Source organism: Heterodontus francisci, chromosome 40, assembly GCF_036365525.1.
Source record: "Heterodontus francisci isolate sHetFra1 chromosome 40, sHetFra1.hap1, whole genome shotgun sequence".
Lineage (NCBI taxonomy): Eukaryota > Metazoa > Chordata > Chondrichthyes > Heterodontiformes > Heterodontidae > Heterodontus > Heterodontus francisci.
In genome coordinates, this window is record NC_090410.1 from 10,376,971 (window position 1) to 10,390,153 (window position 13,183).

At 48.8% G+C, this 13,183-nt stretch overlaps 1 protein-coding gene across 1 annotated transcript in view; it reads right to left on the minus strand.

Moving 5' to 3' along the window:
• Positions 1–775: 775 nt before the first annotated feature.
• egln2 (egl-9 family hypoxia-inducible factor 2) overlaps positions 776–13,183 on the minus strand; it is a 75,979-nt gene continuing 63,571 nt past the window's right edge. The window contains exons 4-5 of the mRNA XM_068019028.1: positions 5,392–5,459; positions 776–2,319 (exon numbers count right to left, since the gene is read on the minus strand). Coding sequence (XP_067875129.1) covers positions 2,273–2,319; positions 5,392–5,459 — 115 coding nt within the window. The 3' untranslated portion in view covers positions 776–2,272. The remainder of the gene's footprint in view (positions 2,320–5,391; positions 5,460–13,183) is intronic.

The following is a 13,183-nucleotide window of genomic DNA, read 5'->3' on the forward strand; positions in this document are numbered from 1 at the left end:
CATTATCCCATTGCATCATTTTTGACTGTCGGACAAACATCCTTTCCTTTCCCAAATCCAACATTTTTACAACTAATAAAAGTGGAAAAAGAATTTTTTTTTTAAATGCCCTTGTGGTTTTCCTCCCGAGTTGCTCACTGCAGCGACCTAGAGATTAATCTTCAATTCCTGGAGACTCCAGAGCAATCCAGGAGGGGTTGGCAACCCCTATCCCTCAATGCGATCCATCCTTGGTCTTTCCCAATTCCCATTCTGAGCAGTAGGGGGCGCCTGGCTGCCTTTGGCACCTCCTGTTGGCCAGATGACAGGGGAAAACAACTTGCATTTATATAGCGCCTTTAACAGAGTGAAACATCCCAAAGCACTTTACAAGAGCAATTATCAGACCGAAAGGTGACACCAAAAACTTGGTACTGAGCTCCATAAGGAGATATTAGAACAGGTGACCACAAGCTTGATCAAAGAGGTAAGTATTAAGGAGGGTCTTAAAGGAATAGAGAGAGGTGGAGAGATTTAGGGAGGAAATTCCAGCGCTTGGGGCCTAGGCAGCTGAAGACACAGCCGCCAATGGTGAGGCAATGGAAATCGGGGATGTGCGAAAGGCTAGAATTTGAAGAGCGCAGAGACTTCGGGGGGGTTGTAAGGTTGGAGGAGGTTGGAGAGATGTGTCACAGTGGGGGGTGGGTGGTAGGGAAAGGAAGCAACATTGAGAAACAAACCAAGTGCCCCTCCCACCGCAGTGGGAAATCAAATCCCTACGGATGAAACAGGAGCCTTATCTCGAGAGTAAACAGTTCACTTTTAATCTGAGCTCACACTTTCTTCACTGATACAATGTCGAGATGTGAGAAAGTGCTGGGTCGATGCAATTCATTTAACAAAATAAAACTGCAAGTCACCTCCTACAAACAGTTGCTTAAACCTCCCCACCCAAACCCCTAGAAAAACACAGACAGGCAATAAATTCTCTCCCCTTCTCAAAGTTCAGTAGGAGCTGAATGGTTTGGCTCGATACCAGTTCTGCCAAGCCGTGCGCAGCCAGAGCCAGTGTCACTCAGCACTCCTGGCAAGTGGAAAAAGGCCCCCATCGTGCATTCCCTGGAAAATGAAGGCCATTCCACGATGATGGGGGTCAGGTCTGCGATGCAGTAAATGTCACAGACTGTTCTCCGGTGCTGTGTGCCTGCCAGGCTCCTTCTGTCCATAGCTCAGAACCCGAGAAGTCTTCCGATGAGATACCCCCCTCACTCTATTTCACCTTTCTGTCCCGGCCTTCAAACCTCACCTCAATTAGAAAGCGAGACGCACTCTTTGTTAAACCACTGGATGATTCTTGACTCTGACTCAAACATCGTTTTCTTTCCCAACTCCACAACATTTCTACAACCGTGTCGGGAAAAAAAATTGATTTTTTTTTAAAATGCTGTTAGGATTTCTCCCCCAGGTGTTGCAGTGTCCTGCGGATTAATCTTCAACTTCTGGAGCCTCCAAGGCAGTCCCGGAGGGATTGGCAACCCTGGGTATAAAGGGTCACAGCCACGCAGAAGGAGCAATGGCTTTTTGGCCAAATGAATGCAACCACTTTTCTATAATTGAATTGAAAGGGTAGATACTGTGGTGATGGGAGATGGTGGGTTTATCTCTCCTCTCAGTGTTTAAAGGCCCACTAAGTGCTATGGTCTTTCAGCAAATAGGCAGTTACCTAACAACAGGAGGAGTTTGGAATGAGTATGGTGCATTAACAGCAAGTACACTGAGTGTTTAGGGCAACGATACGGAAGGGTGATCCTGAGTGTAATTCCCAGTGGAGTAGGAGAGTCCAGCTTATCTGCACAATCCAGAGGCCGGAACAAATAGAGGCTGGAATTACAGAATCCAAAGCTAGGGGGCTCGGACTAGTGTCTGGACACTCACCTGACACTCGCCCCTTCTCTTCCCCCACCACCCCCCCCCCCACCCCCAATCATATGTGGCCTATATTACAATGTGTGAGGTTAGGGGCAAACCAACAAGCAAACAAAAGCCCAACCAAACGATCCCACCCGCTCACTGCCGACATGCGAGCTCCCGTGATGGACAGCGAAGGGTTAAATTCCGCCCGACTGAGACCCGGGGCCTGTCTTTTTCCTTTGAAGAACGGGATGGTCCAGTGCAAACTTAATTGTCCTGTTGAGAGGCTGCAAGATGGTCCGTGCAGATGGACGGGTGGGCAAACGCAGACCGGAAGGTCGATCGACCAATCATTGGGGTGGCTGGCCTGTCCAACTGGGCCTTATGTTGTACTGGTCTGGGCGAATTGTAAGGCTTTCTGAGCAGAAGCTGTGAAGAAAGGAGAAGGTGTGTGAAGGCCACAGAACAAGTTGATAAAACTGTTTTTTCTCTTTAAAAACAAAAGCATTCTGGTACCTTGGCCAGAATTTTACGCCGCCCCCACGAGTCGGATGGTGGCGTGGGGGCGGCGTAAAATTGAGCAGCAGGCTCCGGGAGGCCTAACCGCCCCGATTCCGCCTCCGACCAAGTTTACGAAGGTCCGGTGGAGGGGGGAGGGCGGGGAGGGTGAGAAGCGGCCCGCCCGCCCAGGGCCAATCAAGACCCTTAAGTGGCCACTTAACGGCCTCTTAAGGGCACTCGCCTGCCTCCACGGGTATTTTACCCATGGCAAGCGGGTGTGCCGGGGATGTGAAAGACCACCCAGCTATAGCTGTCAGCCTTTCCACACCCTGGGGAGGCCTGGCAATCGAGGGCCGCCCCCGACTCCGCTGTCCTCCTCCGTCGGCTGGACTGCAGTCTCAGCAGTGGCCACCGCTCCCGGTGGCGCTGCTGAGACTAAAAGCTGCCGGACCGCTGATTGGCCGGCAGCTCACTGAGGCGGGGCCTCTTCCCGTAAAATACGGGACGGACCCCCAGGCTGGGCAGGAGCAGGATCAGCACCGACATTTACGTCGGAGTCCGGCTCCCGACCGCCCAGCGTAAAATTCCGGCCCTTGTCTTTACAAATATGGCGGACAAAAGCCAGGAAGTAAGGAAGTCTTTTATAAGTCACTGGTTAGGCCTCAGTTGGAGTGTTGTGTCCAGTTCTGGGCACCACACTTTGGGAAGGATGTTGAGGCCTTGGAGAGGGTGCGGAGGAGGTTCACTAGAATGGTCCCAGGGATCAGGGACCTCAGCGAGGGAGTGCAGCGAAGGTTTACCAGACCGATTCCTGGGATGGCGGGAGAGACCTAGGAGGAGAGATTGAGTCGGTTAGGATTATATTCGCTGGAGTTCAGAAGAGTGAGGGGGGATCTCATAGAAACCTATAAAATTCTAACAGGACTTGACAGGGTAGGTGCAGGAAGGATGTTCCCGATGGTGGGGGAGTCCAGAACCAGGGGTCATAGTCTAAGGATACGGGGTAAACCTTTCAGGACTGAGATGAGGAGAAATTTCTTCACCCAGAGAGTGGTGAGCCTGTGGAATTAGCTAACACAGAAAGCAGTTGAGGCCAAAACATTGTATGTTTTCAAGAAGGAGTTAGATATAGCTCTTGGGTCTAAGGGGATCAAAGGGTATGGGGTGAAAGCGGGAACAGGTTACTGAGTTGGATGATCAGCCATGATCATAATGAATGACGGAGCAGGCTCGAAGGGCCGAATGGCCAACTCCTGCTCCTATTTTCTAAGTTTCTATGTTATGTGGAGACACTAGAAAAGTTTGGGTTGTTTTCCTTCGAGCAGAGAAGGTTTAGGGAGATTTAATAGAGGTGTTCAAAATCATGAGGGGCTTTAGTAGAGTATATAAAGGAGAAACTGTTTCCACTGGCAGGGTCAGTAATCAGAGATTTAAGGTAATTAGAAAAAGAATCAAAGGGAGAGATGAGGCGAATTGAGTTATTTTTTTTTTTTACACAGTGAGTTGTTGTGATCTGGAACGCGCTGCCTGAAAGGGCGGTGGAAGCAGATTCAATAGTAACTTTCAAAAGGGAATCGGATAAATACTCAAAGGGGAGAAATTTTGCAGGGTTATGGGGAAGCAATGGGGGGCCCCAGAGGGGGACTAATTTGAATTACTCTTTCAAGGAGCCAGCACAGCAATAATGGGTCAAATGGTCTCTTTCCACACACTAAAGATTCTGTCATTAGCACTACGAAGAGAAAAAGGCCAGATTAACCTTGCCTGGGCTTCCCCACTTGCGTGGAAAGGTCACAGACTGAGCAGCGAATTAGCGGAAAATCCCAGCAGGAGACTGGGAACATGCACATCACAAGGGAGGAGCCTCACCGACAGGGCCCCTATTCCGAACTGAGTGACGTTGCCCACAATTGATGCCAAGCCCCTGCTGAATTACTTGACCTCTGGTGCGACACCAGCTGAAGCACTAAAACTGGCCTCAGTACCTCTGGGCTATCGAGAGGGAAAATGGGGTTTAGACTGTTATTCTGTGACTCTAGTTCTGGGGGTCAAGTGAAAACAGGATTGGGCTCAGCTGGGTATCCTCCGATGCCCCTCCCCCACTTGGTCAATTAGCCACCAATTCTCATTGGGTCGCTCTCTGAGTCAGAAATTGTGACGTCAAGTCAGAGACTTGAGCACAAAGTCTAGGCTGGCATACCAGTGCGGTACTGAGAAAGTGCTGCACTGTCGGAGGTGCTGTCTCTCCAATGAGACGTTAAACAGAGGCCCCGTCTTCCGTCTCAGGTGAATGTATACAATCCCGTGGCAGAGCAGAGGAACTCCTCCTCATGTCCCGGCCGATATTTATCCCTCAATCACAACCACTAAAACAGATAATCTGGCCGTTATCGCATTGCTGTTTGTGGGATCTTGCTGTGCGCAAATTGGCTGCTGCATTTCCTACATTACAACAGTGACTACACTTCAAAAAAGAACTTCATTGGCTGTAAAACATTTTGGAACACCCTGAGGTCATGAATGGTGCTATATAAATGCAAGCCTACCTTTATATATCACTGTTCCTTCACAGCTAATTCCCATTTGTAAGTTACTATTGAATCTGCTTCCACCATAAGGCAATTTACGCCCACTATGCAAATCATTTTTTCCTCATGTTGCCTCTGGTCCTTTTGCAAGTGATCTTAAATATCTGTTCTCCAGTTACTGATCCTCCTGTCAGTGGAAACAGTTTCATCTTACTTACTCTATCAAAACACTTTATAACTTTGAACACCTCTAATGAATCTCCTCTTAACCTTCTCTGCTCTAAGGGGAACAACTAATCCCTTGTCTCTCGAACTTACCCCACCCCCCACTTTATCCAAATTTCCTCAATTGGGTCGGAGAGCTCAGAAGCCTGAATCTTCAACACGTACAGGAAAAGATAAAAGGCTCGGCAAATTGCAGCACAACTGGGAAAAAGTGACCATTGCCTGGGAGTACAGAAGATGTTCATACCCCTCTTGAATCTCTCTTTGGCTTCGATTCGTTCCTTCCCGTCAAAATACCAGACAGTAATGGCGTACCTGAGGAGAGAGAGAGGGAAAGAGCCAGTCAGTAAAACAATTAATCCTCACCTCGTGGCCACATTGCTGAGGGATCTCGTCTGGCTGTCTTGAGCCCACTCTGCTCAGAGTGAAGGGAGTATGCTCTACGTATAAACAGTCCTCTCAAGTGAACATAAAAGAACCTATGGCACTATTTCGAAAAAGAGCAGAGGTTTCTCTCATTGTCCTGGCCAACACTTACTCTAAGACTGAGACTCCACTGCGACGCTGCACTGCACTGTGAGATGTGTCCTTTGCAAAAGTCTGCCTGCCACAGCATTGAAGTGATTATGTAACTGAGTTGTAGGTGTGTGCAGGTGAGGTGTCACACAGGTGAGGTGTTGTGGGTGTGTTTTCAGCCACCGGCTGTACCTGTGCAGCAGGAACTGGTCAGACCTGAGGTTCCAGCACTAAACATAAAGCCACACCGAAACCAGGAAGACAACCTACACAACAAAGCCAGGTGGGGTGAGTTGGGGTGGAGACAGCCAGAGCTACAGTGCAGTGACTGGCTGGGGAAGAGACTCTGTCCCAGGACACTGCTACATTTTGGGGGTTTGGCTGCAGCAGAGTTCTCCGGAGGACAATTACAGTTTTGTATAACTGTACAAACAAGAGACTGAGGGACAATATGGGATTGTGGTGGTGTCAATAAACATTAACAGTTTGACCCCGACCATTGCCTTTAACACTTAACTCAGTTCATTCCCAACCTCAAGCCCTTAACCCTCACTCTGCAGTGTTCCTAACCCTGAACCCTGTCCACTATTCCTAATCCCTAACCCTTAACCCTAACACTGTTCAGTATTCCTAACACCTAGCCCTTAACCCAGTCCACTATTCCTAATCCAGTCCACTATTCCTAACCCTTAACCCTAACACTGTTCAGTATTCCTAACACCTAGCCCTTAACCCAGTCCACTATTCCTAATCCAGTCCACTATTCCTAACCCTTAACCCTAACACTGTTCAGTATTCCTAACCCCTAATCCTTAGGACCCTCTATCCCACGTTATAGAGCATAAACTATTTGAAAAGTGAGGCAGTTGTTAAAACTGTTTTTGCTGGACCTTTCTGTGAGTATTATGTTATCATGATGTGGGACTCTCCCATGAAACAATGCACAACATAAAGTCCTTCTCCTGAGCTTTATCCAACCGACACGAAACAGATCTGGGAGATGCAATCCTAACTGGATGGAGTACTCCTGGGGGGTGTATTCACTTGACCTGCTCTAAATTACATAGAGTGTGCAGCAAGACACAAGCCATTCGGCCCAACTAGTCCATGCTCCATACAAGGCTCCTCCCACTTCTCCAGCTAACATAGCCTTCTATTCCCTTCTCATTCATGTGCATATCTAGCTTCCCCTTAAATGCATCTATCCTATTTCCCATATGCAAATCTCACTATTTAAAATCACTACAGGCACATCTACCCATTACTACATATACTAAATGGAAATTAAACTCTTTCATATGAGGAAAAAAACTAAGAATGATAAGTATATAATATATATATATAATGTCAGTACAATTGCCAAGTCCAGCACAGACTCAATGGGTCAAATGGCCTCTTCTATGGCATAATGACTGTACAACTTTAAATAATTTTCTCTGATTTTGAGAATTCCGCAGTATTTTGTTCTCCCTTCACAGTTATCACATCTTGACTCATCACACAGTACATTCCGAAGTTGGTTGTTGTGTAAACTCCAGAATCTACTGTTGCTTCCGTTTTCATCAAGACCCGGCCAACATTCCTCCCTCAAAATAAAAAAAAAAAGACAGATAAACTGCTCCCCCAGCTCACTGGCTCGGCACTTGCCGTGTGCAAAAACGGCTGCTGGCTTCACCCGACAGTCCCCGCCGTCAACGCTCCCGTGTGACAGCGCAGCAATTGGGAATACACCGCGCAGGGAACAAACAGGCCCGTGCACAGCAATGGTCCCTTTAAGGTGCGCACACAGGGTGGCCACGCTTCAATCTTAAAAGGGGGCCGCGCAGCGCAAATGGAAGTTAGAGGGAACATCGGTCACTACAACTCAAAACGACGTGTCGTCTGTGAAATTCTTTGCGAATCTCAGAACACATGATCCAAACTCAATAATAAAGCAAGCCGTTCCATTCTTCTGTTTACCAACTGTGACAGAGTCCTGAAAGCCGACAGATGATAAAACCACCAATCTTTGCAAATGCTGTGAATATCATCTGAATGCCCTCAAGCTGAGTTACAGTTTTACCAACACTCACTGTGACTCAAATGTTGCTGCAAATTATATTCCTCCACCTCTCCATTTTTGTCCCTGCCTCTCTTGATGGCCCACACATGCCAGAGCTGCATAGTACCTTGGCCAAGTGGCGGGAGATTCAGTCGCTGGTCACTGAACCGTCCAATCAACAAAACATACACAGCAGGCGTGGAAAGAGATGCCGTGGTTTTTGTCGAGGTTCATCCCAAGCAGCTCTGTAACACAGGAGTCTGTGCTCTACGGGCTGTTCCCAGGGACGCACGCCGAGACAAACATCAACTGCTGCTGGAGGACTATCAATTCGGTGAAAGACGCCCTCTAGTCTGCCCGAAACCTGCTGGTGTTCCAGCGCAAAGAGTTGTCCACCACCGAATGTTGCAGACTGGCACATTCCAAGGTGCAGGACTACGTGCTGAGGGACGCACTAAAGCTTGGGGCAGCCGCAGCAAAGGCTCAATGGGGAAAGACCACAGTGTAAGGTCCCCCCCACCAAGCTGAACTGAGGGGCTGGATCCATTGGAAACCCCTCGAACTGTATCGGGAAAATTTTGTGTGCTGTAAATGTAAAAATGTATATGGCATGACAATGAAATGGAAGGGTTGTGAGGCAACTCATAATTGTATAGAAGGAAACTGATCACCTTTGCACGGTTTGTATTTTTTGACTTGATGCTGTTTTAAACTGTTTGGGAATGTAATTTTTACAGATTTTTATGAATAAAGTATATTTTGGAAATAAAAAAAAAAGTACCTTGGCCAAGTGGCCATTCTTCCCCATGTAAACAAGTGCCTGCAGCTTATTCATTGCTGAAGGATTCCACAGTTGAACCCCAATCCTACCCAACACGGGCACAATTATAAAAAGAATTTCCATTTTCTTCCGCGACATGCAGAATTTATTGCTGGTGGGCCCCACAGGAAGTGGAACAAAGCCTAGCAGTAGTTAGCTGTTAGAAAAGGACCACCGACTGCTGGTCGTGACAGATATCATATCATTGCTGAGTTTTAATGGGGAAGCTGGAAAGGAGACCCTTGAAATTGTCCAGGTGCGAATTTCGGCTGGAATGCAATTTTCCGCAGTTTGATTTAAAGCCCTGTGTTTATGGCTCCTTTAGCAGGAGACACCATATCCGTCCTCCAGGTTCCCAGAGGAAAGTGACCGGAGATTATATTTAGCTGGGAGCCGGGAATGGTGTCTTCAGCCTGCCCTGCTGCTCCCCTCACAAGACCAGCCGCAGGAAAAGGCTTCTTCCTGCTTTGTGACTGCTCTTAAAAGGGCCACACGTGGGGGGTCACCGACACAGGGGCTGCGAGATGCAGGACACCAACAGCTCAAGGACGCCCTCAGTGTGGGAAAAGGATCCACAGGCGAGAGACACTCATCACCATCTTCCCCTCGGCTCTCAAGGGCGCTGAGATATGGTTCCATCAGCGGGGAGTGTGGGGGACGAATTGGATAGCTCCTTCAAACAGCCGGCACAGGAGCGATGGGCTGAATGGCCACCTTCTGTGCTGTATGATTCTCTGATCAACACCAGCCACACCCCGCCAGTTACCGCACAGGAATAGCCATTTAGGGATGCAGCAGCCGAGACATGCAGCGCCGGCAGGCTATTCAACCAAGGGGGGGGGGGAGACGCAGGAAATAGATGGGGTACTGATATCACAGCTACGTTTGAAGCTATCCTCATTCAACACAAACACACACACAGGTACACACACGCACGCTTTCCAGGAGAAGCACACTCAACTGGCATCAGGAAACACTGGCTATGTTTTTCGCCTGTCCCTATTGTAGAGACTCTGAGACCAATTATAATATCCCAAAGCATTAGCGCGTAACAGGAAACCAGTTCCACAAGGCGCAAAGCACTCCCTGGGAGAGAGACATGCCCTCCCCAAACCGCTCTGCTGCGTTTCAGTCCGGGACACACAGAGTGTAGTCACTGGGCTGTGTGCTCTGGTACACAGGAAACAACATTTCATTCCTTGTGTGATACTGGTACAGCCATTCTATATTAATAAACCACTTCATTAGATCGGGTTTTGTTTAAACTGAACTTGCATTTATATAGCGCCTTTCAAAACCTCAGGACATCCCAAAGCACTTCACAGCGAATGAAACACTTTTTGAAGTGTAGTCACTGTTGTAATGTAGGAAACGCAGCAGCCAATTTGTGCACAGCAAGATCCCACAAACAGCAATGTGATGGATGGCCAGATAACCTCCCAGATAATGGCCAGGACACCAGAGATAACTGCCCCGCTCTGTAAATAGTGCCATGGGATCTATCACTGACCCACCAGTACTGTACCCCAGTGTTACACAGTGACAGACCTGTGCCCACCAGTACTGAACCCCATGTAATACAGTGACAGACCTGTCCCCACCAGTACTGTACCCCAGTGTTATACAGTGACAGAACTGTCCCCACCAGTACTGTACCCCAGTGTTATACAGTGACAGACCTGTACCCACCAGTACTGTCCCCCAGTGTTATACAGTGACAGACCTGTACCCATCAGTACTGTCCCCCAGTGTTATACAGTGACAGACCTGTACCTACCAGTACTGTACCCCAGTGTTATAGTGACAGACCTGTCCCCACCAGTACTGTACCCGTGACATACAATGAAAGACCTGTACCCACCAGTACTGTACCCCAGTATTATACAGTGACAGACCTGTCCCCACCAGTACTGTACCTCAGTGTTACAGTGACAGACCGGTACCGACCAGTACTGTACCCGTGTTATACAATGAAAGACCTGTACCCATCAGTATTTAATCCAGTGTTATACAGTGACAGACCTGTCCCCACCAGTACTGTACCCCAGTGCTATACAGTGACAGACCTGTCCCCACCAGTACTGTACCCCAGTGCTATACAGTGACAGACCTGTCCCCACCAGTACTGTACCCCAGTGTTATAGTGACAGACCTGTCCCCACCAGTACTGTACCCCAGTGCTATACAGTGACAGACCTGTACCTACCAGTACTGTACCCCAGTGTTATAGTGACAGACCTGTCCCCACCAGTACTGTACCCCAGTGTTATACAGTGACAGACCTGTACCTACCAGTACTGTACCCCAGTGTTATACAGTGACAGACCTGTACCTACCAGTATTGTACCCCAGTGTTATACAGTGACAGACCTGTACCTACCAGTACTGTACACCAGTGTTATACAGTGACAGACCTGTCCCCACCAGTACTGTACCCCAGTGTTATACAGTGACAGACCTGTACCTACCAGTACTGTACACCAGTGTTATACAGTGACAGACCTGTCCCCACCAGTACTGTACCCCAGTGTTATACAGTGACAGACCTGTACCTACCAGTATTGTACCCCAGTGTTATAGTGACAGACCTGTCCCCACCAGGACTGTACCCATTGTTTTCCAGTGACAGACCTGTACCCACCAGTACTGTACCCCAGTGTTATACAGTGACAGACCTGTACCCACCAGTACTGTACCCGTGTCATACAATGAAAGACCTGTACCCACCAGTACTGTACCCCAGTGTTCTACAGTGACAGACCTGCCCCCCAGTACTGTACACCAGTGTAATAGTGACAGACCTGTCCCCACCAGTACTGTACCCGTGTCATACAATGAAAGACCTGTACCCACCAGTACTGTACCCCAGTGTTCTACAGTGACAGACCTGCCCCCCAGTACTGTACACCAGTGTAATAGTGACAGACCTGTCCCCACACAGTACTGTACCCGTGTTATACAATAAAGACATGTACCCACCAGTACTGTACCCCCGTGTTATATAGTGAGAGATCAGCACCCACCAGTACTGGAGCCCAGTGTTATACAGTGACAGATCTGTCCCCATCAGTACTGTACCCCCGTGTTATACAATGAAAGACCTGTACCCACCAGTACTGTAACCCAGTGATATACAGTGACAGATCTGTCCCCACCAGTACTGTACCCCAGTGTTATACAGTGACAGACCTGTCCCCACCAGTACTGTACCACAGTGTTATACAGTGAAAGACCTGTACCCACCTGTACTGTACCCCAGTGTTATACAGTGACAGACCTGTCCCCACCAGTACTGTACCCCAGTGTAATACAGTGACAGACCTGTCCCCACCAGTACTGTACCCCAGTGTTATAGTGACAGACCTGTACCCACCAGTACTGTACCCCAGTGTTATACAGTGACAGACCTGTCCCCACCAGTACTGTACCCCGGTGTTATACAGTGACAGACCTGTACCCACCAGTACTGTACCCCAGTGTTATACAGTGACAGACCTGTCGCCACCAGTACTGTACCCCGGTGTTATACAGTGACAGACCTGTACCCACCAGTACTGTACCCCGGTGTTATACAGTGACAGACCTGTACCCACCAGTACTGTACCCCAGTGTTATACAGTGACAGACCTGTCCCCACCAGTACTTTTTTTTTTGCGAGGAGCAGCTTTGACGGAACGAGGTGCGGAGCGAACTTACAGCTGAGCGGTCAATTTCAGTGTAAGTTACAAGTTAATCCCCTTTTGTTTCGGAGGACCAGGGGACTGCTGGGTAAGGGAAAACTATTTATTTGGGCAGTGGCAGTACCCGAGACACTACACGTGTAGTGTCTCCCACCCACCCTCCTCCTCTAACCAAAAAAAAAGGACTCTGGTGTGTTGATAAGGTAAGCTTTTTATTTAAAAAGTTCAGTCCGTCGGATTGCGAAGCGAACAAGTTTTGACTTTTTTTTTTTCCGTTTGGTTTTTCAGTAGATTTGTTGGGAATCTAGAATAGTGGGAATGGAGGTAAAGGCAGTTGTATGTTCCTCCTGCAGAATGTGGGAGGTAGGGGTCGCCAAGAGTGTCCCTGCTGACTGCATCTGCGGGAAGTGCACCCAACTCCAGCTCCTCGCAGACCGCGTTAGGGAACTGGAGCTGGAGCTGGATGAACTTCGGATCATTCGGGAGGCAGAGGGGATTATTGACAGGAGTTATAGGGAGGCAGTCACACCTCAGGTAAAAGAAGTAGGTAGATGGGTTACCGTCAGGGGAAGGAAAGGGAACCAGCAGGCAGTGCAGGGATCCCCTGTGGCCGTTTCCCTCAACAACAGGTATACCGTTTTGGATACTGTTGAGGGGGACGACTTACCAGGGGTAAGCAATGGGGTGCAGGTCTCTGGCACAGAGTCTGTCCCTGTTGCTCAGAAGGGAAAGGGGAAGAGGAGCAGAGCATTAGTCATTGGGGACTCCATAGTTAGGGGAACAGATAGGAGGTTCTGTGGGAACGAGAGAGACTCACGGTTGGTGTGTTGCCTCCCAGGTGCCAGGGTACGTGATGTCTCTGATCGTGTTTTTGGGATCCTTAAGGGGGAGGGGGAGCACCCCCAAGTCGTGGTCCACATAGGCACCAACGACATAGGTAGGAAGAGAGATGGGAATTTAAGGCAGAAATTCAGGGAGCTAG